Below are 25,788 nucleotides of genomic sequence, written 5' to 3'. Positions count from 1 at the left end.
CTTCTTAGCCCCAACCAGAGCAGAACTTTAAGATGGCTTCTTAACCGTTCATTCTTGAGTACCCACATGAAGATCCCACATAGCTCACCACACCACCAATGATCCCTTTCTAATGGAATAACTTGAGATTCATTTTCCTATTGCCTTAATGTGAACATTGTGACAAAGATAGCTTATAGAAGACCGAGTTTATTTGGGCTTACAGTTCCAGAGGGATGACATTCCACCGTTAGGGTTTTGAAGCATGGCAGCAGACAGGCGTGTTGGCTTGAGAAAGAAGCTGAGAACTGACATGCGTAATCACAAGCAGGAAGGGGAGCTTGAGGGGGAATAAGCTGAGAGCTCACATGTCTACTCACAAGGGGAACTTGAGGGGGCTTACTGCAGTACGAAGTCAGGGTCTTTACACTCTCAAAGGCTGCTTCCATCAAGGCCACACCCCACAAACCTACACAAATTGCTCCATCAGTAGTGGTTCAGTGTTCAGATACCTGACTGTGGCAACATTCTCATTCATACCAACAGAATGTTTAGCTACCTAGCTAGACCTTGTGGCTCAAGCCTTTGGTCCCAGGACTTGGCAGGCAGAGGCAGGCAGATTTCATTGTCTTTGAGGCTAGTCTGGTTTATGTAGTGAGTTCCAGGACAGCCAGGGCTACATAGAAAGACTCTGTATCAAAAAACCAGGGTGGGAGAGGTATAATTTTTGCTTCCCTCAAGAGAATATAGATTCTATGACAGGTTATTCACTGTATTCTCATCTCTTAGAATAATATGAGTAATAGTTTCCCTGTCTATTGATCAACGTTGTGCTCTGTGTCGTTAAACAAGCACTAAAAACTTTATAATTGACTTTAATCTTCGGGGACTCGCTAAACCAATGTCTGCCAGCAGCTAGAAGCCAAGAAGGTAGACAGGGAGGGAATGGGAAATGAACAGAAAGGGTTGGAAACATTGGTGAGTTTTCTGTTTCCTGTTATAGAGAACCAGATACTTCTATAGGGCAAATCACATCATAGGGCACATGTCTAGCAGATTTTCATAAAAGATTGGATTTTTTGTGAAGACTTCATGTATGGGCACATACTTTACTGTAGCAGACAAGTTGAGTGTTCCTTTAGGAGTCTTATATAAATAGACTCACATGCAAGTTTAATTAATGATGTCAACTTAGATGGGAATGCATAGGCGCCCTCTGGTGGGGTGGATATACAGTATGAACACTCCAGCATCTGTGGAGGCAGAAGGTCTTCCTTGAGTGACATCAGTGTCGCTCTTCACGAACTGGCCACTTGTGGAAACGCAGAATTCTCTTATGGATGCAATATATTTAAGGACCATGTTTGATGGGTGATCAATAATCTTTAATTCCTACATCGATTTCTTTTTTGCACTGCTATAGTTCTCCCAATGTTTAAAAGTGTTTTGGTTTTAGTTTTTAAAACATTTCTGTACTGGGCTTCTGTATTAATTTGCACTTTGAACGTGTGGACAGTTTCCACATTACATGCGCAGCACTAATAACATAGTTCTAGGACAGGATTCTGCAATCGTGTACATTTTTTTATTCGTATTCACCTCTATTTAAAAATGCTTTTCATGCAATACATTTGATCATATTCTTTTCCCTCCTCCAGCTCCTCCCAGAACCCCCACTTCCCTACCCACTCATCTTCACGTTCGCTCCCCACCCCACTCTCTATAGAAAAGGGAAAAAGAGCAAAATTATGTTTTGAGAATTTCACACGAATACTCCGGTTGTCTTTCCCCTTCTTCCAATTCTTTCCATGTCCTTCTCACTTCTCAAGTTCATAGATTCTTTTTTTTAATTTATTCTTCTCTTGCATCATATCCCAAAATAGTTTCCCTTCTTTCTGCTCCTTCCAGCCCCCCCCAACACCCCCTCCCCCCAGGGTAACAAACAACTGAGCATATCAAGTTGCAATAAGACGAGACGTATTCCCTCGTATTAAGGCTGGATGAGGCAACCCAGTATGAGGAACAGGGTCCCCAAAACAGGCAGCAGAGTCAGAGACAGCTCCAGCTCCCACAGTTAGGGGTCCCCCTAGAGAACCAAGCCACACAACCATGACATGTATGCCTAGGTCAGACCCATGCAGCCTCCCTAGCATTTGGTTCAGTCTCAATGAACCTCTATAAGCCCTGCTTTGTTGATTCAGTCGGCTGTGTTCTCCTAGTTCCCTTAACCCCTGTGTCTCCTATGTAATCATGCAATTCTTGTTTTTTCCTGGTATCGATGAAAATGCCCCTCTTCCTCCCAGTCATATATGGGGGACATGAGGCATTGATTGTAGTTTTTACCTTTGTTCCTCTGATATATTTTCTTTCTGAACTTTATATTCTCTACATTTCATAATTTCATTTTACCTTTGGCTCTAGATAGGTGGGTCTGCTCATTTTCCTTCGAGAAATCAAAATGAAACAAAAGTTATCCTCTAACTCTTCCTTTAAAGCTTCCTTTTAGAAGTTCCCTTAAAAGTAAACATTTAGAAGAGAATCATTAACCAGTCTCTCCATGAGGTACTTACACAAAACTAAACTTGCATTGTCTTCCTTTACACCTGGCTGTTTGCTGTCTCTCCTGGTTATCACGATGAAGTTGCCCATGGTCTTAGTGTCTCCTTTCTTAGCTGGTGTGGAACACCCCAGCTATAGCCAAATCCTACTTATTGTTACCGTACAGGGACCCTCCCTCCCCTTTCTGGCTATCTTCATGGGCCCCGGCTGAGCCCATTCTGCTATGCTTCCAGTCATGGTGGTCTCCTTATATGTCACAAACCTGACAAATATTTCTATGAAGAGACTGTGAGATTTTCATTTGTTTATTCACTAACTATTAGCACATATTACTGTAGTCTGAACAAAGAAACTTAAGCATAATGAAATTGACATTTAGCCTTCTTCCCAAGACCTGGTCCAACCGATTTTTGTTTTAAGAAAGAAGATAAGATCATAGATTTTTTAAAAATCTCTGTTGGCATGAGAAAAATATACTGAGTTTTTGTTAACGCTGGAAAATCACCTATCAGTCTCCTTCCAGAAGTCTAAAACTAGCTTTGCATACAATGGAACTCAGTATATGATAAGAGCACTATACTGTTTCATATTATTATTCCCATGAATATTATAGTCATTTCTTATATAATATCTTACAATTGAAAGTAATACCACTCAACATACATGGTGATGCAAATTGCGTGCCTCTGTCTTATCTCCTAGGGTAAGTTACTTGTCATACATACATAGTACATACAATTTTTTAATTTCAAATTTATAATCCTAAAAAGTTGCTGTTCAAGTTGTGCTATTTTCCCCCATGCATTGTAACATGATAAATAAAAACACAAAGACAGATACTGGAGTTCCAGCTTCAAGCTGAAGGTCAGAAAAGCAAGGCAGCTGGTCTCTGGCTCTTCCCTCTACCTCAGGCTGAAAGGACTGTTGTGGTGTCCTCAGTGTGGCTGGAGAACAAATCTCTGAGACTGAATACTGAATGCCCTGCTCCTATCTTATTTACCTCTCTAGATCTGGGATTAAAGATGTAGGATCCCAAGTCCTGAGATCTCCTTTGTGTAAGCTATTTCTCTTTAAGACTGATTCTAATGTAACCCTGGGCGGCCTTGAACTCATAGATCCATCTGCCTTTGTCTCCTGAGTCCTGGGATTAAAGGTGTGTGCTACCTTCTATAACTAACTAGTGTGGCTGCTGGAATTAAAGGTGTGCATTACCACTGCCTGGCTCCATGGCTGCGGCTAGCTTTGCATTTTGATCTCCAGTGGCTTTATTAAATCATAAAAATACATCACCATAATGCAGACATTATCATTGCTACATATGCATGTTTGTGGGTGTGGATGCTCATGTGTGCTTGTATGTGTACATGCGGAGGCCTGCTGTTGGTGCTGGGAGTGTCCCTAACAACTTCCATCTTATTTATTAAATCTGGGACTCTCATTGGGGGCCCACAGCTTGCCTGGCTCCTCTGCTTAGCAGCCTTGCTCTGGCTATTCATCGTCTCCCCTGCTCTGGAATTACAGGTCAGCCCCGCCAGCCGATGTTTGTGTGGGTTCTAGGGATCAAGATTCTGGTCCCAAAGCCACCAGCCAGTCTTCCAAGTCCTCCGTTTGTACTGTTAATAAAATCCCTAAGCCTTCCGTTGCTGGAGAAGCCAGGACCCTGCTAATAGGCATGAAATGAAAACAAAGATGTGCCTCGCAAACATCTTAAGATCATCAGTAGAAATCCTTTGATGGCCTGAAGACTTGGAAAAGGGTGAGCGGACAGACCGATGTAGATGGCAGCTGATGATTTTATGCCTTGTGTGTGGCTGCACGAGTATGCGGGGACTTGGGAAAGTTAGCTAAGTTCCAAGGAGTTGTTGGAACACACACTTGACTGGAGTGGGAGAAGTGATATGACTTAGGAGGGAGTGAGAGTCATTTCATGGTGAGAGGGAGCTTGGAAATCAGCGGGAAGCCAGCCGCGGAACTTAAAGCAGGAGTTGACAAGCGGTACAGAAGGAAACAATTTTTTTTCCGAGTCACTTCAGACTGATTACATGGGGAGAATAGTAGGGACCAGGGAGGAAGGAAAGGAGGAAATTGCAGTACTAAGTCAAAGATGAAAAATTGCCAACAGAAGTGTGAGCCGTTTTTCAATAGGAAGAAGGTATAAGTATTGGAATGCACCACCCCAATTGGCTCGCCTCAGGGGAGCGAAGGTGGCAGCCTAATGTCCTGCCAGCAGGGCAGATAAAATGTGAAGCAGAGCTCCCTGACTCAAAGTCAAACACAGGATCTTTGAAATTCATTTGCTGTCGCTGGAATCTTCTGCGTCTACTTGTGTCTTTGGATGCGATTTAAGTTATTCTCCAAGTTTTGGGCTAATGCACTTTCTTTTGTAGCTGCAACTAATGTAAGCCTAATGAATATAAAAAAATCGTGGAAGGCCGATATTTTTAACTCCTCATATTCCTACCTAGAAACCAGTTCAGTAGAAGATATGGCTTTGGCTCTAACACGGTAGGGGGAATAAGGTACTATTTTTTCCACTCTTAGATGTTCAAAGTCATTTGTCCCCTTGAAATTTAGGGAAGAGAAAACTGAGACCCCCTAAAAAGCTTTCATGTTTCAGTTTGCCTTAAGCCCCTGTGGTCAGCCACAATGGATCATGATTATTTTGATACTATCCCATACTACTCCAGACATGTCATCTACCACCATCAACCTACATCATCTCCCCTTAGTTCTTGTTGACAATGAAAATTTCCCGTTTTAATTTAGCACCTGGGTAATATATTTACACTGCACTGTCACTATTCTTTAGCTTCAGGGATTAAAATCCCTTTTGAACTCTTTAATACCTTGATCTTACTTTTCATTTAAAATAGCCCTCTCTTAATTCATTGATTTTACTTCTATCTGAAATCTATAAACACAGCCATTATTTAAATTCAGAATTAAAATTCATTTCCTTGAATACTAGTGGCCCTTAACTATATATCTTCATGAAGTAGACATTTTCTCTCTGGTTAAACTTACATAATGCTGTCCTGCGCATTTGTAAGATTCCGACTATTCCAATCATCTAATAAACACACATTCTTAGCTTTAATCTTCCCCAAGATCTGTCTCCAGGGTACCCTTCCAATATAATTTCTTTTTGCTGTTCCCTACCTCAGCACTTTCTTTCTAGGAAAAACAAAATTGCAGCAATATTCGATGTCAGAGCCGTGTTGCTGGTGGGTCTTGTCACATCAGGTCCCACCTCCCCATTCCCCCAAAAAGCACACAGTGAGTGCCTTATATTAATTATTATTTGTTTGCCAATGGCTATGGCTTCTTATTGGCTAGCTCTGTCTTAATTATTAACCCATTTCTATAACTCTATATATTTCCACATGGTCTTATCTTACCGGAGAACGCCTGGTGTGTCCTATCCTCCCGGCCCCTCCATGGTATCTCTCCCACAGCACCTCTCTGCCTACCTTTCTTGGAATTCTCCTTGTCTCCTAGTCCCACCTATCTTCCTACATCTGTTGGCCAATCCATGCTTTATTCATCAACCAATAAGAGAAACAAATATACAGAAGGACATCCCCTATCAGAGCCATGCTTTCTTAAGCCTTCCTCTGGTAGCATTTGCATTTCTCATTCTTTGTTCTGAGAATGATGATCAAACAGGTCTCTAATGGTGTTTATTTCTGCTACTGTGATCTTCCCGTTCCGGTGTCTACTCCCGACTCTGAGTCCTAATGGTTCTCCACAGGCCTGCTCTCCCTTCTTTCCACATCCTGACCATTATCCTCCTTGTAAGGATGTGAAAATGTTAATTTCCTGCTTGGCAACTTTTACCTTGATGTCCCAAGCCATATGACATTTCTACCCCAAGAAATGCATTTTCTTACAGCATGCACTCCTGTACAAGATGTGCGTGGCAAGTTGTTGCAGCTTCTTGTTAATCTAGACTTTCTGAAATATTTGTGTTTGCCTTTCCCATCTTTCAAACCTCCAGTTCATCCTTTGACTTACTATTCAGATATAACTTCCTGAAGTGTTTCCTCAAGTACCCCCAGACACTAGTTAACTGCCCATTTTCTCTGTACCTACACCAGTGCTGCTGGCTTTAATGCTATCCTGCAGTTGCTTCTGTCATGGAAACCTGCAATGGCTGCTTGACACCTGTGAACTTAATTCAACCATGTATGAATATGTATCCCCAGCACTTGACACAATGCCATTTAATAAGTGCTTATTTACAAGTTGGCCGCACAGAAACACATCTCAACATATCCCTACCCAACAGATGCCCCAGGTCTCACACCTGACAATTTAGTACTCTTTAGAGGTGATCTCATGTTTCTTACTTTGCATCTTTCTCCAATCCCAGAGGATCCCAAAACATATGCAGAGACATCATTTGTTACTCTACCTGCCTTTCCTTTCCCCCCCTTTTTAAAATGCAATTTGCCTTGGCATGATTTCAGATCATATTCTGTTCTGACTTATAAGCTCTGTTAGGGAAAAAGTCATTCATCTTTTATCTCCTAACATCTAGCACAGGAACTCCACAGACGTTACAATAAAATAAATACTGATAGGAGGAAATATATGCAGAATTACTTTATACACACACACACACACACACACACACACACACACACACACACACACATCCCAATATGGAAAAATCAAAGAAACTGAGAGTTTGAGATCTTTGGAATAATCTAGTGTCTTCATCTGATGCAGTAGAGGCCCTGTGTTGTTTTTGAGGTCTCAGAGCTTGGAAGGAAAATTAGACAAGTAGAGCTTGATTGTGGCACAGTGCACTTGGGTTTGTTTCAGACATGGTACATACTGTTCAACTTCACTTTACTAGTTTTGTTGATACATTAGATGCTGAGTCTGTTTTCCAGTGATAATTATAGAAACCAAGTTATCATTGCTAGAAGACTAGCAGAAAAGGCACCTGCCCCAAGATGGTTTCTCTGTGTAGCCCTGACTGTCCTAGAACTAACTCTGTAGACCAGGCTGGCCTTGAACTCAGAGATCTGCTTGCTTATGCTTCCCAAGTCTTGGGATTACAGGTGCGCACCATCACTGCCTGGCTATAATCATCGTTTTTTTTTCAGTTTTGAAGATTATAACATCCTAGAAATTACATCAGTGTAAGGAAGATAGGGAGGATTTACAAAACGAGACTGTATGTCATACAATATCATATGTACTCTTTTTCAACAAGACTTGGTAGTACAGGTCTACCATCTTAGTTACTTGAGAGGTTGAAGCAGGAGGATAGCAAGCTCAAGTGTAGCCTGGATAACTTGAGACCTTGCCTCAAAATAAGAAGTAAAGTAAGGCTGGGAACACAGCTCATAATAAAGAGTTTGCCTAGCATGTATGAGGCCCTAGCTTCCATCCATGAATTGCAAAGAAACCACAAAAACAGACTTGTTGTCCTTTCTCAGAAGACCTAAGGAAGATGCTGCAATGATGTTTGCCTTTATCCTTAGTACTCATTAAAATTGATTGCATGTCAGCAAAAATTATATCATATTGCACAAATGTATAGCATAATGGGTATCTATCTATTTTGAGTAAGCAGTCAGAAAACTCAGTTCTTCTTGATTATTGTATACTTTTCCCACGTGAATTCCAGCCTGTATCAATGTGCATGGAACTGGTTTATCATTATTGCCACTGTATTCGGGTACATTGATTCCCATTGTTAATCACCCACAAGCATTATATGGGTCTTAGAGTTAAAGGTACCAGGGTGAGCATGACATTGTTTCATGGCCTGTGGAATACTAGAGTCTCAGAAGTGCTGAGATGGTTTTGTAACTGCTCTCTGGTGTTTTCTGTTTGAAAGGTGAATAAGATTTGTGGCCACCCAGTGAGAACAGCCACACAGAGCCCCCGTTGTACTTTTGATCCAAGTAAGGAGAAGCTTGGGATGAAGATCTATTCCAGGACCGGTGAAGAGACACTCGCCAACAGAAGAAAGTAAGCCATTTGTTTCACAACCAGAAAAAGAAAGCAAGTCACATACTCTACAGGAGAATAGAATGTGTTCATTACATAGATAGACCCAGGGGTAGTGTGGAAGAAAACATCCAAATGCTATTTCACTTTATCTAAAGTGTAGTGGGCTAATGTACCGGAGAGAGAGAGAGTGCAGGGCTGAACACTCGCTGCAATTGCAGAGGACCCGGGTTTGATCCCCGGCACCCACAGGCTGATTACGACTATCTGCAGCGACAATGTCAGGGCCTCTGAAACTCCTACTGGCCTCTGTGGGTACCTGTACACCCATGGCACATACACAGACAGACAAACCCACACATGTATACATACATAAAAACATAAAAACTTAAAGTTCCATGGCTTGACATATTCCATGACTTTGGAAGATAGATCCACCTTGTGAGAACAATCAATTTTGTGACTGTTATTCTTTAATACATTAGAGCAGTTGTTATATCCTAATGTTGTAATCTGATAATAACTAGAATTATTCTTTAATATATTAGGATAGTTCCAGGAATGTATGACCATAATGTATTTAAACTAAGGACCACTTACCTGTAATGTACAGTATAAGACAGCACTGTCACTCCATGTGATTTATATTTCTGGGTATTTAGAATTCTTGAAATAGAGTTGCAAAAAAAAATACAAATTTCCCTACATTTTACCTGCAATGGTAAAAATGGCCACTTGTTTATATCAAGTAGTAAGCATTTAGCAACTTGTAATTCACTGTGCCTGTCACTATCTTACTAGGTAAGGTAAAACCCTCCCTATTGTCCCTTTGCTTGATAGTAGGTGTTTAACATGAAAAACTATTCAAAACTAGAGGAAAACATTTCAGTATTTATTTGACTGTGTACCTTTTAGAAATAGTGGCTCTCTGTCGTTGCCTTCTAAATTGAACCTACATTCAGAGGGTTATGTATGTGTTAGTTCAAATAGTTACTTCTAATATCTCTTAGACAATCTATATTAAGGCACTTCATGCAGTGTTCACAATATAACATCATCTTCCCTCCAATTTATTTATTATTTGTTTATTCTCTCATAAATTACATTCCGACCAGACCCTCCTCCCCCACTTCCTTTCTATCTCAGATCCACGTCTCCATTTCCTTCCTAAACAAAAGAGCCGTCCTCCCATGGGCATCAACCTAACATGGCATGGCAAGCCACAATACGACTAGGCACAAACCCTAACATCAAGGCTGGGCAAGGCAGCTCTGCTGGATGAAAAGGATCTCAAGAGCAGACAAGAGAGTCAGAGAACCCTACCCCACTCCAACCTCTCCCATTGTTGGGAATCCCACAAGAACACCAAGCTGCACAACCACATTATACATGCAGAGGACCTAGTGCTGACCCTTGCAGGCTCCCTGATTGTCGGTTCAGTCCAGTGAGCCTCTATGAACCCTCGTGATTCAGTGGGTTGTGTTCTCCTTGACCCTCTGGCTCCTACAATGACACCAACTCCTCTCCTGTGGGGGTCCCCCTGGCTCCACCTAGTGATTAGCTGTGGAACTCTGCATCTGCACTTGTCTGGCGACAATGGGGTTAGGCATCAGTCTAAGAGTATAGCAGACTATCAGTAAGAATCATTTCAGTGGCTTCTTTTTTTGAGTTATATTTGGTTCTATCCTAGGTTTCTGGGCTGCCCTTCCTCTGGTTTCTAGCCACCCATGTGTCCTCTGATTCCTGGCCATCCATGCTGTTCAGGATGCTAGTCATTGGTTGGCCACTCCCAAAATCGTGCAATCAGGACAGAGAGAAGAAGTCTTTGCTTATATCTGTACCACATTGTTTAATTGGGATTGGTTGGTGTGTTGAAATGTAGTTTAATCTTGAGTTCTTCATATATTTGGGATGTTAGCCCTCTGTTAGATATGGAGTTGGGAAACATTATTTTCCCATTCTGTAGTCTGCTGTTTGTCTTGTGGACAGTGGCCTTTGCTTTTAAAGAAGCATTTCAGTTTCATGAGGTCCCACTTGTTACGTGTAGACCTTAGTGTCTATGCTATCTGTATTCTCTTCAGGAAGCTGTCTCCTATGCCAGTCATTGTGTTCAAGGCTATTTCCCATTTTCTTTTCTATTAGGTTCAGTGTATCTAGTTTTTTATGTTTTTATTTAAATTAGAAACACCCATGCTTCAAATGTCAATCCCAGCTCCCCCACCTCCCTTGTCCATCCACTAGGCCCCCCTATCCCCCAGCCCAATCCCCACAACATTCCCCAGGGAAGGTGAGGCCCTCTTTGGGGGGATCTCCAGAGTCTGTCATTTCATCCAGGGCAGGACCTAGGCCAGCACAGTGTTGACCACCTTGCTCATCACTCCTCCATCTCTGTAACTGGGTTCCAGGGGGTCAGTTCAGTATTTAGCTGTGAGTATCTATCTCGGCTTCCATCAGTCACAGGATTAAGGTTCCAGGATGACACATAAGGTAGTCATCAACCTTATCATCAGGTAGGGGCTATTAATGTAGTCTCTCCACTATTACTTAGTTTTCCAGTTGGTGTTTTTCTTGTATATTTCTGGAAATCTCCCTAGTGTTGGCTCTCTCCTCAAAGCTATAATGACTCCAACTATTATGGTATATCTCATCCTAGTCTCCTCTATTCTTACCCCGACTCAACCTTCCTGCTCCTCCATGTCTTTTTCTACCCTCCTCTTATACCCCCCCCTCTTTTTCCTGGTCCCCTCTACCCTTCCCCCATGTTCCCAATCTGCTCAGGAGATCTTGTCCCTTTCCCCTTCTTTGGGGTATAATGCATATCTCTTGGGAACCTCCCAAGACTCACTGGCCCTGGGATTGTAGGTTGACACTTGCCTGAACCATGTCTAAAATCATATATGAGTGAGTACATGCCATGTTTCTCTTTTTGTGACTGGGTTACCTCACTCAGGATGGTTTCTTCTAGTGCCATCCATTTGCCTGCAAATTTCAAGATTCCGTTGTTTTTTTCCGCTGAGTAGTACTCCATTGTGTAAATGTACCACATTTTCTCAATCCACTCTTCAGTTGTGGGGCATCTAGGTTGCTTCCAGGATCTAGCTATTCCAAATAATGCTGCTATGAACATAGTGGAACAGACATCCTTGTTGTATGAATGGGCATCTTTTGGGTATATGCCTAAGAGTGGAGTTGCTGGGTATTGTGGTAGACTGATTCCCATTTTCCTGAGGAATCTCCATACTGATTTCCAAAGTGGCTGAAACAGTTGGCACTCCCACCAGCAATGGACAAGTGTTCCCCTTTCTCCACATCCTCTTTAGCATAAACTGTCATTGGTGTTTTTGATTTTCACCATTCTGACAGGAGTAAGATGATATCTCAGGGTTATTTTGATTTGCATTTCCCTAATGGCTAAGGATGTTGAACACTTTCTTAAGTGTGTCTCAGCCATTTTAGACTCCTCTATAGTGAATTCTCTATTTAGTTCAGTCTCCCACTTTTTAGATGGGTTCTTTGGTGTTTTGGAGAGTAGCTTCTTGAGTTCTTTGTACATTTTGGAGGTCAGCCCTCTGTCAGATGTGGGGCTAGTGAATATCTTTTCCCATTCTGTGGGCTGCCTTTTTGTCTTGCTCACTATGCCCTTTGCTTTACAGAAGCTACTCAGTTTCAGGAGGTCCCATTTATTGTTGATCTCAGTGTTTGTGCTACTGGTGTTATTTTCAGGAAGCAGTCTCCTGTGCCAATTCGTTCAAGGGTACCTGCCACTTTCTCTTCTAACAGGTTCAGTGTGACTGGATTTATGTTGAGGTCTTTGATCCATTTGGACTTAAGTTTTGTGCATGGCAATAGACATGGATCTATCTGCAGTCTTTTACATGTCAGCACCCAGTTATGCCAGTACCATTTGTTGAAGATGCTTTCTTTTTTTCCATTGTATAATTTTAGCTTCTTTGTCGAAAATCAGCTGTTCATAGGTTTTGTGGATTAATCTCAGAGTGTTCACAATTCGATTCCATTGTTCTACCTGTCTATTTTTGTGCCAATACCAAGCTGTTTTCAGGACTATAGTTCTATAATATAGTTTGAAGTCAGGGTTGGTGATGCCTTCAGATGTTGGTTTGTTGAGTAGGGTTGTCTTGGCTATTCTGTTTTTTTTTTTTTCCATATAAAGTTGAGACTTGTTCTTTCAAGGTCTGTGAAGAATTGTGCTGGAATTTTGATGGGGATTGTATTGAGTCTGTAGATTGCTTTTGGCAGGATTGCCATTTTAAACACATTGATCCTACATATCCAAGAGCATGGGAGATCTTTCCATTTTCTGGTATCTTCTTTAAAGAGTCAAAGTGCTTGCGATACAGGTCTTTCACTTGTTTGATTAGCATTACCCCAAGGTATTTTATATTGTGTGTGGCAATTGTAAAGGGTGATGCTTCTCTGATTTCTTTCTCAGCCATCTTATTGTCTGTATATAATAGGGCTACTGATTTTCTTGAGTTGATCTTGTATCCTGCCACTCTGCTGAAGGTGTTAATCACCTGTAAGAGTTCTCTGGTAGAGTTCTTTGGGTCTCTTATGTAAACTATCATCTCGTCTACAAATAGTGAGAGTTTTATGTAGGAGTGAATCCCACAAAGCTATCCGCACATGAGGGCGGGGACAAGTAAATTAGCACAGGTAGAGATAAAAGGAAGCTAAAGGAAAAAGGACCTCTTCTCTTTTGGAAGCTGGCAGGCTTCTGACTCCCAGCTATGTGATTCTCTCTGGTAAATAAATATATTGTATTCCCTATAGCATTGGCTATCATCTTTAGTTTTACCTCTTCCTTTCCAATTTGTATCCTCTTGAACTCCTTTTGTTGTCTTATTGCTCTAGCTAGAACTTTGAGTACAATATTGAAGATGTATGGGGAAAGGGGACAGCCTTGTCTTGTTCCTGATTTTAGAGGAATTGCCTTGAGTTTCTCTCCATTAAATTTGATGTTGGCTGTTGGTTTGCTGTATATAGCTTTTATTATGTTTAGGTATGTTCCTGTTATTCCAGATTTCTCCAAGATCTTTATCATGAATGGGTGTCAAAGACTTTTTTAGCATCTAGTGAGATGATCATGTGACTTTTGTTTCTCAGCTTGTTTATAAGGTGGATTACATTGATAGATTTTCATATGTTGAAATATCCCTGCATACGTGGAATGAAGACTACTTGATCATGGTGGCTGAGTTTTCTAATGTGTTCTTGGTTCTGATTTGCCAGTATTTTATTGAGTATTTTTACATCAATGTTCATGAGGGATATTGGTCTGAAGTTCTCTTTCTTAGTTGTGTCTCTGTGTGGCTTGGGTATCAAGGTTATTGAATCTTCATAGAAAGGGCCTGACAAAGACCCTTCTGCTTCTATTGCATGGAATACTTTGAGGAGAATTGGTATAAACTGTTCTTTGAATTTCTGGTAAAATTCTGCACTGAGGCCATCTGTCCTGAGCTTTTTTTGGATGGGAGACTTTTGATGACTGCTTCTATTTCCTTAGGGATTATAGGTCTATTTTAATTGCTTATCTGTTCTTGATTTAATTTGGGCAAATGATATCTATCCAGAAAATTGTCCATTTCCTTTAGATTTTCAAATTGTGTGGAGTACAGGTTTACAAAATATGACCCGATGATTCTCTGGATTTCCTCAGTGTCCATTGTTATGTCCCCCTTTTCATTTCTTATTTTGTTAATTTGCATGTTCACACTCTATCATTTGGTAAGTTTGGATAAAGGTTTTTCTATCTTGTTGATTTTCTCAAAGAACCAACTCTTCGTTACATTGATTTTGTTGTATTGTTTTCCTAGTTTTTGCTTTAGTGATTTCAGCCCTCAATTTGATTATTTCTTGGAGTCCACTCCTCCTTGGTGAATTTGCTTTTTTGTGTTCTAGAGCTTTCAGTTGTGCTGTTAATTCTCTAGTGTAACTATTCTCCAGTTTCTTCCTGTGGGCACTTAGTGCTATGAACTTCCCCCGTAGCACTGATTTCAAAGTGTTCCATAGGTTTGGGTTCCATAGGTTGTCTTCATTCTCATTGAATTCTAGAAAGATTTTAATTTCTTCTTTCACCAAGGAATGTTGCAATTGTGCATTATTCAATTTCCATGAATTTGTAGGGTTTCTGCAATTTGTGTTGTTGAATTCTAATTTTTATGCATGGTGGACTGATGAGATGAATGGAGTTATTCCATTTTTTTATACCTGTTGAAGTTTGATATGCTGCCAAGTATGTGGTCGATTTTTCAGAAGGTTCCATGTGGTGCTGAGAAGAAGGTATGTTCTTTTGTGTTTGGATGGAATGTTCTATAGATGTCTGTTAAATACAATTGGGTCATAGCTTCTCTTAGTCCCTTTATTTCTTTGTTAAGTTTCTGTCTGGTAGTCCTGTCTAGTGGTGACAGTTGGGTGTTGAAGTCTCCCACTATAAGTGTGTGAGGTTTTATTTGTGGTTTGATTTTTATTAATGCTACTTTTATGAATGTGGATGCCTTTGTTTTGGGGGCATAAATGTTCAGAATCAAGACTTCATCTTGGTGGACTTTTCCTGTGATAAACATGAAATGACCTCCTTCTCTTTTGATTGATTTCTGTTTAAAGTCTAGTTTGTTTGATATTAGGATTGCTATATCTGCTTGTTTCTTGGGACCATTTGACTAGAAAATCTTTTCCCAACCCTTACCTCTGAGGTAACATCTGTCTTTGAAGTTGAGGTGTGTTTCTTTTATGCAACAGAAAGATGGGTGCTGTCTTTGAATCCATTCTGTTAGCCTCTGCCTTTATATGGACTGGTTAAGGCCATTAATATTGAGGGATGTTAATGACTTTGATTGCTCATTCCCATTTGTTTTGGAATGGTTGTTGTTGTTGGAATTATATGTGGATTTCCTCCCCTTGTCTCTTTTGGATGTTGGTAAAGTGGGATTATCTATTGACCATGTTTTTCTGGTTGTAGTTAACTTCCTTGGAGTGGAGTTTTCCTTCCAGAAATTTCTGTAGGATTGGGTTAGTGGATATGTATTGTTTAAATCTGGTTTTGTCATGGAATATTTTGTTTTCTCCATCTATAGTAATTGAAAGCTTTGCTGAGTACAGTAGTCTGAGATCGCATCCATGGTCTCTTAGTGTTGATAGAATATCTATCCAGGACCTTCTGGCTTTCAGAGTTTCCATGGCGAAGTCAGGTGTAATTCTTAGAGGTTTGCCTTTATATGTTATTTGACCTTTTTCCTTAGCTGCTCTAAGTATTCTTTTTTTATTCTGTATGCTTGTGGTCTTGATTATTATGTGGTGAGGAGACTCTTTTTTTGTGGTCCACTCTATTTGGTGTTCTGTAAGCTTCTTGTACCTTCATTGGCATGTCTTTCTTTAGGTTGGGAAAGTTTTCTTCTATGATTTTGTTGAATATGTTTTCTGTCCCTTTGAGTTGTGTTTTTTCACCTTCTTCAATACCTGTTATTTTAAGTTTGGTCTTTTCATGGTGTCCCATATTTCCTTGATGTTTTGTGTTAGGGATTTGTTGAACTTAAGGTTTTCTATGATTGATGAATCTATTTCTCCTAGTGTGTCTTCAGCACCTGTGATTCTCTCTCCCATCTCTTGTATTCTGTTGGTTATGCTTGCATCTGTTGTACCAGACTATTTACCCAGTTTTTCTATTTCCAGCATTCCTTCAGACTGTGTGCTTTTTATTGTCTTCATGTTAGCTTTCAACCCTTGCACTGTTTGAATTGTTTCTTGTAATTTTGCTTTGTGTTTTCCTCCCTTTCTTGCATTTGTTGAATTTTTTGGTTTGTTTTTTCTTCTATTTCTTGCATTTTTTGGTTTATTTTTTCTTCCATTTGTTTAAGGGATTTTCTCACATCCTCTTTGAGGGCCTCTATCATTTTCATGAAGGTGCTTCATCTGCATTGGGGCATTTAGGTCTTACTGGTGTAGAATCTCCAGATTCTGGTGGTGTCATACTTGTTTTTCTGTTGCTGAGTGTGTTTTTATATTCCCTCTTCCCCATCACTTCTTCTAGTGGGTGTATAAAGAGTCTCTTCCTCTTCTGGTGGGTAGGCTACCAGGGTTCCCTTTTGGTGGATGCAAGCAAATCCAATACTCTCTGGCCTCTGCTCTCTGTCCTCTGTCCTCTGCCCTGAGTGTGGGAGGAAGTGTTCCAGCTCTCTCTCAGGTTCCTGGCTGCTTGGTCATCCCTCCATCCTCAGGGGGCCGAGTCGACCTGGCTGCAGGCCCCAATCCAGGGGATCTGAGAGGGGGCAAGCACGAGGAATTCAGGTCTAAGTTGGAGACCCAGTGCTTACCTCTCTGTATGTGGTTTTATGTTGGGGTCTTTGATCTACATGGGCTTGAGCTTTGTGCAGGGTGATAGATATGGATCTGTTTGACTTCCTCACCATCCAGTTTCTTTCCTTTGCTTGCAGCACACCTAATTGCCTCATTCTTTTCAGATAGACTATGGATCTGGGATCAATATTTAGTTTGCTGTTAGTTATCTGCTTGTAGCTAATATGAACTGGTATTTTGTGTATAAGTTTTTTTCCAGAAACCTTTATAGTGAATGAATAATAATCCTTCTCTTGTGTTTTAAAAAGCAGCATATCTTACCTTCAGAGAATCTTACAATAAAACGTAGCTAAAACTTTAAGCATTAAAGGTCAAGTATATTTTAGCATCCATACAATCTATTATAAACCTTAAGACAGTGAAATCCTCAATATGTTTTATTCACTACTGAAACTAAATGGATTCAGGTGAAAGGATATAGAACAACTGTTGAATAGATCTAGCAGACTCATTATCCTGTGTTTCTAACTGCTATACCCTCTTGAGTTCATTGTAACACTTCTCTTCCAGGGGTCAATATATTGCTTCCATAAAATATCTCAAGACAAGACAAAGTGCTTTTTATATTCTTTAGTTTCTAAATAATTTTGCATCCTTCATAAATTTTCTGTTCCAGTCTTTATGATCTGCTTTGTTTTCTCATTATAAAGTTATAAACTCTAGTCTCAAAACTTGAAAAGATATTTATTTTGATCTTGGCTTCTCCCTGTGTATCCCTGACAGTCTTGCAACTAGCTCTGTTGATCAGGTTAGCCTCAAACTTACATACTCCTGCCTCTCCTGCATGCTGGGAATAAAAGGAACTTACCACCATGCCTCACTTCAAATTTCAAAATTCATTTTACTTTCTACAATATTGTTGTTCTCTTGAAACTATTTCGGTTAACTAGGCTACCTACTGAAGGGTCCCTTTGTAAGTTAACATACCCATCTGTAGGAATTTCTTCATGTGTTCTGTGTATTGCCTACCATTTTGAGGCTTTGTAATTATTTTCCAACAATAATTGTCATTACAATTAAATGATAAATGGAAGGAGATGAATTTTCTTGGTAACAGTCATGACAGATTCTCATGTAGCCAATGCTGGTCTTAAACTCTCTAGGTAGCTGAGGATGACCTGAAATTCTTTTGGAATCTGTGGTGCTCCTGCTTCTGCTTCCTGAGTGGTGAAATTCCAGGCATGAAATTCTTTTTAAAAAGGAAATTCTTCACTTTGATTATCAAGGCAGTTATCTTGTTTTCTTTTAAAAATTACTGCACTGTTTTCAAAATCTACATCCCATGGTGTTTTTTTTTTCATCCCTGCAGTTTGTTTCATTGTACTTAATAGGGGGAGAATATGTTCTATTTAAGGGGCAGTTCCCTCCATTAAATACTGGAATTGTAAAGTCGGTTTTCCCACATATTCTTGAACCAGTCTGTCCTTTTCTCTCTGATTTTGCTTTTATCACTTAACATTCATTCAGATTTTCCCATTGGCTGGGCCTGTGATTGTGAGTCACGGGTCTCTGAACCCTGTTTTCCCTTGTTTAGTACTAGGATAATTTTTCTTTGAGGGGTTTTTCAAAAAGTTTTCAGTCACTTTAACTTCCTTATTTACCGGAAATCACACAGTATTATTTTCTAAATAGGTTTATAATCTTATGGTTGGGTTGTGATAGGGGTTACTTCAAATACATTGATGGATTGCTACATACATGGTCACTTTCCTGAAATTAATTTCTGGGAGTATACTGATAGGAGCAGGTTTTCCATTTTGTGATAATATTATAGACTAGAAGTAAGTGGTCACGGACATTGCTATATCTGCTAATCTCAGCTTGGTCTATATTCTGTTATCTGATCTTTTTAGATGGTCTGCACAAGAAATTCTTGTTCACCTGCAGCGGACATTCCTGATTTTTTATGGTACCAAAGAGAGGCGTACAGTATGTCTACAGTAAACAAAGATGGAAACATGATATGTAAAAGTTGGTAGCATTATGTAACAAACAGCGATCACATATCCATTTAGGGAAAAAGAAGAAACTATTGTAAAGAAAGAGGAGAATCGTGAAAGAGTAAGGGGGTGAATGCATGCTATTTCTATAAATTAAAAGCACATGTATAGATAAGAGCCCTTTAACAGTTATCACACAAGCCATGGAGGCCTTTCCCTGGAACTGAGCCCCTGTACTAGGTTTCAACAGATCAGAAAAATAAAGCTGTAGTCATAAAAACAAATGCCTCATGAACATTTAGGAGGTAGGGGAAACGGGACTGATTTTCCCTGAAAACAGAAGATCCCGTCTCCCCCAGTCTTTGCATGAGGGGATCCTCCTGCTTTAACAGAAAAGCCTGCTGTGTGAGTTACATTTTTATTGATCTCATGAAACACCATGGCCAATGCAACTGACAAAAGAAAGTTCATTTTGGCTTTCAATTCCAGTGGGCTAAGCGTCCATCGTGGCTGGGTCATGCAGTCACCAGCACCCGTCATAGCTGCAGGAACAGGAAGCTGAGTCACAACTGTAACCACTGGGAGTCGTCCCAGGCTTTGAGATCTGAGCCCCCACCCGCACCCCTAGTGATGTACCTCCTCAAGTAAGGACGGCACCTCCCAAACTTCCACAAATGTTACCACTGATTGGAGACTGGGTATTCAGATACCTGAGTCCGTGAGGGACTTTGCTAATTCAAACCATCACCTTCGACCCCTTGGTACCCACAGGCTTATAGCCATCGTAATGCAGAATGTATTCATCCAGCTTTAAGATGCCCTTAGTCTTTGTCGGTACTAATGCTTTTCAAAAGGCCAGAATCCAGAGTCTCTTCTGCTACTCAAAGCAGTCTCCTTGTAAAGGGAAACCTTTTCCTTGAGAGAAGCCTTCCCGCCAGCCTGGTTCTAGTGCTACACCAGTCCCAAATAAACACACAGGAGGCATATTAATTATGAAGCTGTTGGCCTTGCTTGTTTCTTACTGGCTAGCTCTGACTTAAGTAATTACCCCATAATTGTTAATCTAAGTATTTCTCTTACCGGAGAATAGTTCCGGGCTTCCTACCCCATGGCATTACATCTTGACTCTCTGTGTTTCTCCTTCCCAGAATCCTCCTGGACTCCTAGTTCCACCTATCTGTTCATGCCATGGGGATCATGACAAAACTCAGAAACCTGTTTAAGTCCTTAGTTTCAGGGTCTGTAAGACTGCATCATCTTAGCAGTTTTAGATGTTGAATCACTTGGGCCATTGCTTCCGGGGGTCTTGGTTCATCAAACCACAGAAGCCTAGAAGGAATCCACAGCTTTCCATTTTCTGTAGAAACATAAACAAAAACTTTTTTCCAAAGTAACATATCCTTATACTTAAATTTTGAAGTCAAGGCATTTTCAAAAGACAGAAGTTGAATTAATTCAGCAGCATTTATAATCAAGTGTACTTTAGCAGTTCCTTCCTTAGCAATGAAAAAACTGAAAAACACAATAGTGTATAGTATTCAGACTCTCTGTGTATTTTCCATCTTTACGTGGTTTATTTATTTATTATTACTCTATTTCTTTTACTTTTATTTATTTTTCTTTGAGACCAAAGCAAAACCAAAATCCAAGGGGGCAAGGACCAAATAATAACTCAGGGCCCAGTATCTAAGACTTTCAGCGATAAGTGGCTCAGATGGTTCTGTCTCAGCAGTTCTACCTCCGGCAACCGTCTCTTACACTGATGTGGGCTCCATTCCCTGTGTCACTTCTGCAGGCGTCTCCCGGCACTGGCATCTCCAGCATCCGGGAGACTCCACTGGAAACCGGGCTTTATTTTCCAGCCTCTCGGGGCCTCCACCCAGGGACTGCCTTGTCATGTGCTGCTTGGTCCCAGTGGCTGTCTGAAACTATGGAGGAAGAATCCATGATCAATTTCCTCTCCCGTCCTTCGTGTCTCTGCAGCCTTTACTACTGATGACACCGCTAAGATCAGCCGTCAGTTTGGGACCGATCTTGTTCCCTTTGGACCACATTTGCAGCAGTTTTTATTTGTGTTGCTTTCTGAGACGCCAATTTCAAGTACACGAGCCTATGGCGGGTGAGCAGGGGGCGTCGGTCGTTCAAACCACTATACCTGTTCTGACATTGTTACCAGTTCTTATTCACGTTGAGATTCCTGGTTGCCGGTTTACCAATCCATCTGTTCTGCTGCTGTGTGGTGAGGGTTCTTATCCACAAACCACCAACACAATCAATTAGGTATACATCCAATTACATTTGTTGCGATTTTGGGCTTTGATGCTATTTTACAAGTATATGATGTCATGACAGATATTTATAGAAGACAAGATAAAGCACATAAGGAATGTGAACACTTAAGAATCTCCAAGGACACATTTGATAGCATGATCAAAATGTAAGTCCTGACTTAAACTTCATCTGGTACACAGTTACATAGCTTATAAAATAACTTACTGTGTAATTTTCTATAGTTGAAGAATTTGGAAGCTGAGTAGCTATGGGGTTTGTGCTCAGGAGCTCTAAGAAGACTGCTTAGAAAACGACCCCACCAGCTTCAACATGAAGGGTTAAGTGGGTCTGGAGGACTCTTTCTAAGCATGGGCCATTGACTTGGGAGTTGGCATGAGACATAAGTTTCTCAGTATGACCTCTCCATAGAGCTCTGAGTGTTTCAACAGTACCATGAAAGACTGTAGTTTCAAATCACAGAATATCATTTCTGCCACACCAAACCTTCACACAGTTCATCGTTTTTACTGTAGAAAGTGTTGCATGGTGGAGTGAATGGGAAGGTTGTAGGATGTTGTTGTGGAGAGTGAGTACACTCATTTCTATCTAGAGAGGTGATAGAGTACTCTTATTGTGGAGATGGGAAGCACTCTCTTCTATCTGGAGAGGTGATGGAGCACTCTTAGTTATTGCGGAGACTGGGGGAATTCCCTTCTATCTAGAGAGTTGGTAGAGTATTGTTAGTTATTGTGAAGACTGGGAGCACTCTCTTCTATCTAGAGAGGTGATAGAGTACTCTTAGTTATTGTGGAGACTGGGAGCACTCTCTTATATCTAGAGAGGTGGTAGAGTACTGTTAGTTATTGTGGAGATGGGGAGCACTCTCTTGTATCTGGAGAGGTGATAGAGTACTGTTAGTCTCACTTGTTTGTAACCTGGCAACTGTGTGAAGAGGAGGTAAACATCTGCTGGGATTCCTGTCCTGTACTGACTATGCCCTCTGCCTGCAGAACACACCCATTGAACTCCATCCTGCACCTTCTCCCCCTGCCTCTCTGTCTTTTTCCGCATAGCTGCATTATTTCTCTCACTCTGCCTATATCCAGTTCTGGACTCAGAATATAGGTCTAGGAAATCAGATCTAGAGCTGTCTAAATTTCTAAAAAGTGCCCAGAAACCCCCCCCCCAATCCAGAACAACTAAGGGAGTATCAACCTTATAGTCCAAAAATTTAATCAAATTTCTCTTCTACTTTATCCTCTATATTCACAAAAAAACATAACAAACAAAACAGCAGCAATAGCAGAAAACCTCTCCTGGTAAATGTATGTGCTTTCTTTGCTCTAAAATTTCAAAAAGAACAGTTTACTTATTAAACATGCCTTTGTATAACAATTGTGCTAGTGTCCTTTATGAACTGTACATGTATACTCATTGGAAAGAAGAGAGTTAAGCTATATGGTGGAATTTTATTTTGATTTTGGAGATGTAATTGTCTGGATTCAGTCTGCTACTTTTTTCTTTTAATATTCTACCAAAAAAAAATGAGCAAACTGAAGACTGAATGTCTGCTCTATGCTGGTTACATAAGGCTGCTGTCCCTTTAATCAGCTGGAAAACGGTAACCCTTTTCTCATTTTGGTCAGAAACCAAATCAGCACAGCTATAGAGGACACTGCACTCTTATAGTTCTCTGAGTCATCCCAGGCAGAGTGGTTTTCCCTGTGGCGCTTCCTGATCCCTACTTGATTTCTTGAAGTTAGCTGGTAGGAATAAGCTATTAGCAAGCTTAAGTCAGTGATAATTAGCTGTATATTATTATTTCAAAGTGGTGTGGCTGTGCCAATTAAGGGGGTAATTAGGAAAACCCCAGGACAATAAGTTAAGACACAGCCTCAACACCAGGGTCCCATCTGCTTGCCAGCACGTTTTCCAATTACCCAAGTTTCTCAGAGCAGAACATGTGATGGAGGGATTGGCTACAGGCACCCTGTGTGTTTGGGTGAGAGAGAGAGACTGTCCTAGGTGCTTAGCAAAAATAAGATACACAGCACCACTAGGAATTTGGTGCCCAAGTAGGAATGGGAGGACATATTGTACATGGTGCATATTTAATCTTTGAAACAAAATATGATTCCTTAAAAATTTATCATTGGAGCATAACTGGAAGACCATGCCCAGAATATCCATTTTAAAATTGTGTTTATTAAATTATGATTTGGATGAGACTTCATCACTTGGATTATGAACAGTTATACTTACTAAAAATAGAAACTTACATGTACTCTTGACATGCAGTGTTTATAGAGACCAATAAGCAAGGCTATTGTATTGATTGAGGATGCCATCGTTAACTAAAGTAAATCATATCCAGCCAATATATACCCAAACACACACAAACCCAATTAATTAAGTGGAGGGGAAATTTTACACATGCTAAATAAGAACACTAAATCTTATTAGTTTTTTTTATCAAGATAAATAAAATAGATTTGCATTAAATGGGTCAGTTACTTAAAACACATGAGTTTATAATTACTGAATAAAGTATTATAATCCTTTATTAATGAAATAAAAATGAGTGAAACTTTAATTCTATATAGCACACTGGCTGTATGTGATTTTTAAGTGGCAAACGAGATTTGAGATACACTTGACTGAAGATAATATTGGAAATATAAACATTCTACAGATGAATGTATACAGAGGTCACAAAAGAGACTCTGAGAAGAATTTACTGTCTGTTATAATAATAAAGAAAGCAATTTACAATCTGTTTCCTAAAAGGAAGTAAGTCCTTTGAGGTGTCATTATTATTTATTACCTGAAAGTTTAATTTAGTGAAATAAAGGTCATGCTCTGTGAATGAGAAAATTTTTGTTTAATTGAAAACAGCACTTAGCAAGTGAGTCCAGGGCAAGCCAGGCCACAACTGAGCTTTAGCTAGGGCGCCAGAGGTGAAGCCAGAGTCAGGAACTGAGGGAGCAGAGTTACAAGGAGGCAAGAGTCAAGACCTTCATGAGTCATGAAGATCAGGGACTTCAGGAGGTCAAACCTCAGCCTTCCAGGAAGCACCTAATGGCAGAAGGCAGAACAAACAGAAGGCAAACGTATCAGGCTGTGCTTCCTAACCTTTGGGGATCATGTATCCAACAGAGAACTGATAAACCAGCCCCAGAGACAGGCTCAGAGACAAGCGCAGGAGTGTCGCGCTGCCTTGGAAAGCAATTTGCTCCAGCTGAAACCAGTGTTCAAAGAAAGACGTCCTAAAAAAAAAAAAAAAAAGCTGTCTTGGATTTTTCTCTTTGCTCATGGGAAACCTCACAGCCATTGCGTAAGACATCTTAATTTAATGCCAGCCCACAGATAACTGAATGGACACACTGAATACCTCTGGCCTGAAAGGAGAGAAATAGTGTCAAGTAGCTGATGCGAATCTGTGTTGGAATCAGAATTGCTCTTTGATGTGGCTGTTTACACGCAGGTTTAATAGCCGACAAATTTTCATTTTTTTTTGTTTGGATAGACAAGTTCTGGGAGTTGTAGAGAATTATGAAGCTATCCCTGTTGAGCTACTGCTCTCATAGTCTGCTTGTTTGGATGGCTGTTGGCTTATGCCAGGCAGCATCACAGATATTGTAAATTTTCATGTTCTGTTAATACTTCTCTAAGTGCTGTTCATTGTGTTCATCTGGGGAATCTGTGATAATAATACACTTGCCATTTTTAGAATTAAGTGAGTGAAAACAAACCTTCACGTATTTCACACTATAGAAAGAATAAAACCATAGTGCTTCAAACCATGGAAAGAAAGTCACCTACATTGTACAGATTTCAAACTCTTTCTCAAAAAACCTTCTTCCCTTCATCCATTTCTTCTGTCTACCTCAGAGAGGCGCATATTCCTTCTGTTCATTTTCCTGAGAAAATCAACAGACATCTGCCATTTTGAAAAGAAACCCAGATTAAATTCCCACTTTTCCACTTATTTTCTAAAGGGTGACTAGTCAAGTTCACGCCTTGTGGAAGCAGATGACTTTTACAAACACACGTCAGTTCAGGATGCCTTTACACAGCCTGTTAGAGGTACATAAGTTAGTAAACGAAGCTTGCTCGTGTTCTGATGTAGAAACATTATTTGCATTTGAAGCATCAATGACCTCCAAACATTCAAGCTCTATGTTCTATTTTGTTGGGCATGGTAAAGAATATTCCTAACACTGTACATCTGTCAGCTGCCTTTGAAATGTTTTAAAGGCACATGCATGCATCAGGAAAAGGGAGACCAGGAAGCCTGGTGTTTTCCATCGCCTGTCTAAAGCAGAAAGCAAAGTTGTAATGTTCCAAAATGTCTTTAAAACAGTAAAATAAATATGTGTCTAGAGTAGGATTGTATCATTTGATAGAGACAGCCCTATTATTTATGTATTTATTCATTAGCTTTCCATCTCTAAGACAGTAATCAGAGCAGTATTCCCTGGTGTCTTTGGAATCACATGTGGTGATTCTTGGAAGGGGAACAAATGGAGTTTTGAAGGAAGTTTCAGGGTAATTCTTTGTGTTTAGACTCAGATTTGTAGAGTTAATAGACATGTCAAGCCTCTTTCTAAAAAATATGACTCCTCTTTGATGACTTTTGAAATCAATAGAACTAAGGCTCTTCTCTTGCTATATTGGTCTTACCTTCCACTACCAAGAA

General features: G+C 40.3%; 1 protein-coding gene across 10 annotated transcripts in view; it reads left to right on the top strand.

Moving 5' to 3' along the window:
- The window catches only part of Gpc5 (glypican 5), a 1,283,302-nt gene that overhangs the window by 259,449 nt on the left and 998,065 nt on the right, over window positions 1-25,788 (top strand). For all 10 annotated transcript variants that reach the window (XM_005079439.4, XM_040747101.1, XM_040747188.1 and 7 more), the window contains exon 4: window positions 8,393-8,526. In XM_005079439.4, coding sequence (XP_005079496.2) covers window positions 8,393-8,526 — 134 coding nt within the window. The remainder of the gene's footprint in view (window positions 1-8,392; window positions 8,527-25,788) is intronic.

This window comes from Mesocricetus auratus, unplaced genomic scaffold (genome assembly GCF_017639785.1).
Source record: "Mesocricetus auratus isolate SY011 unplaced genomic scaffold, BCM_Maur_2.0 Super-Scaffold_2245, whole genome shotgun sequence".
In the NCBI taxonomy this organism is placed as follows: domain Eukaryota; kingdom Metazoa; phylum Chordata; class Mammalia; order Rodentia; family Cricetidae; genus Mesocricetus; species Mesocricetus auratus.
The sequence above is the reverse complement of the archived record's forward strand: the minus strand, read 5'-3'. Positions and strand labels throughout refer to the sequence as shown.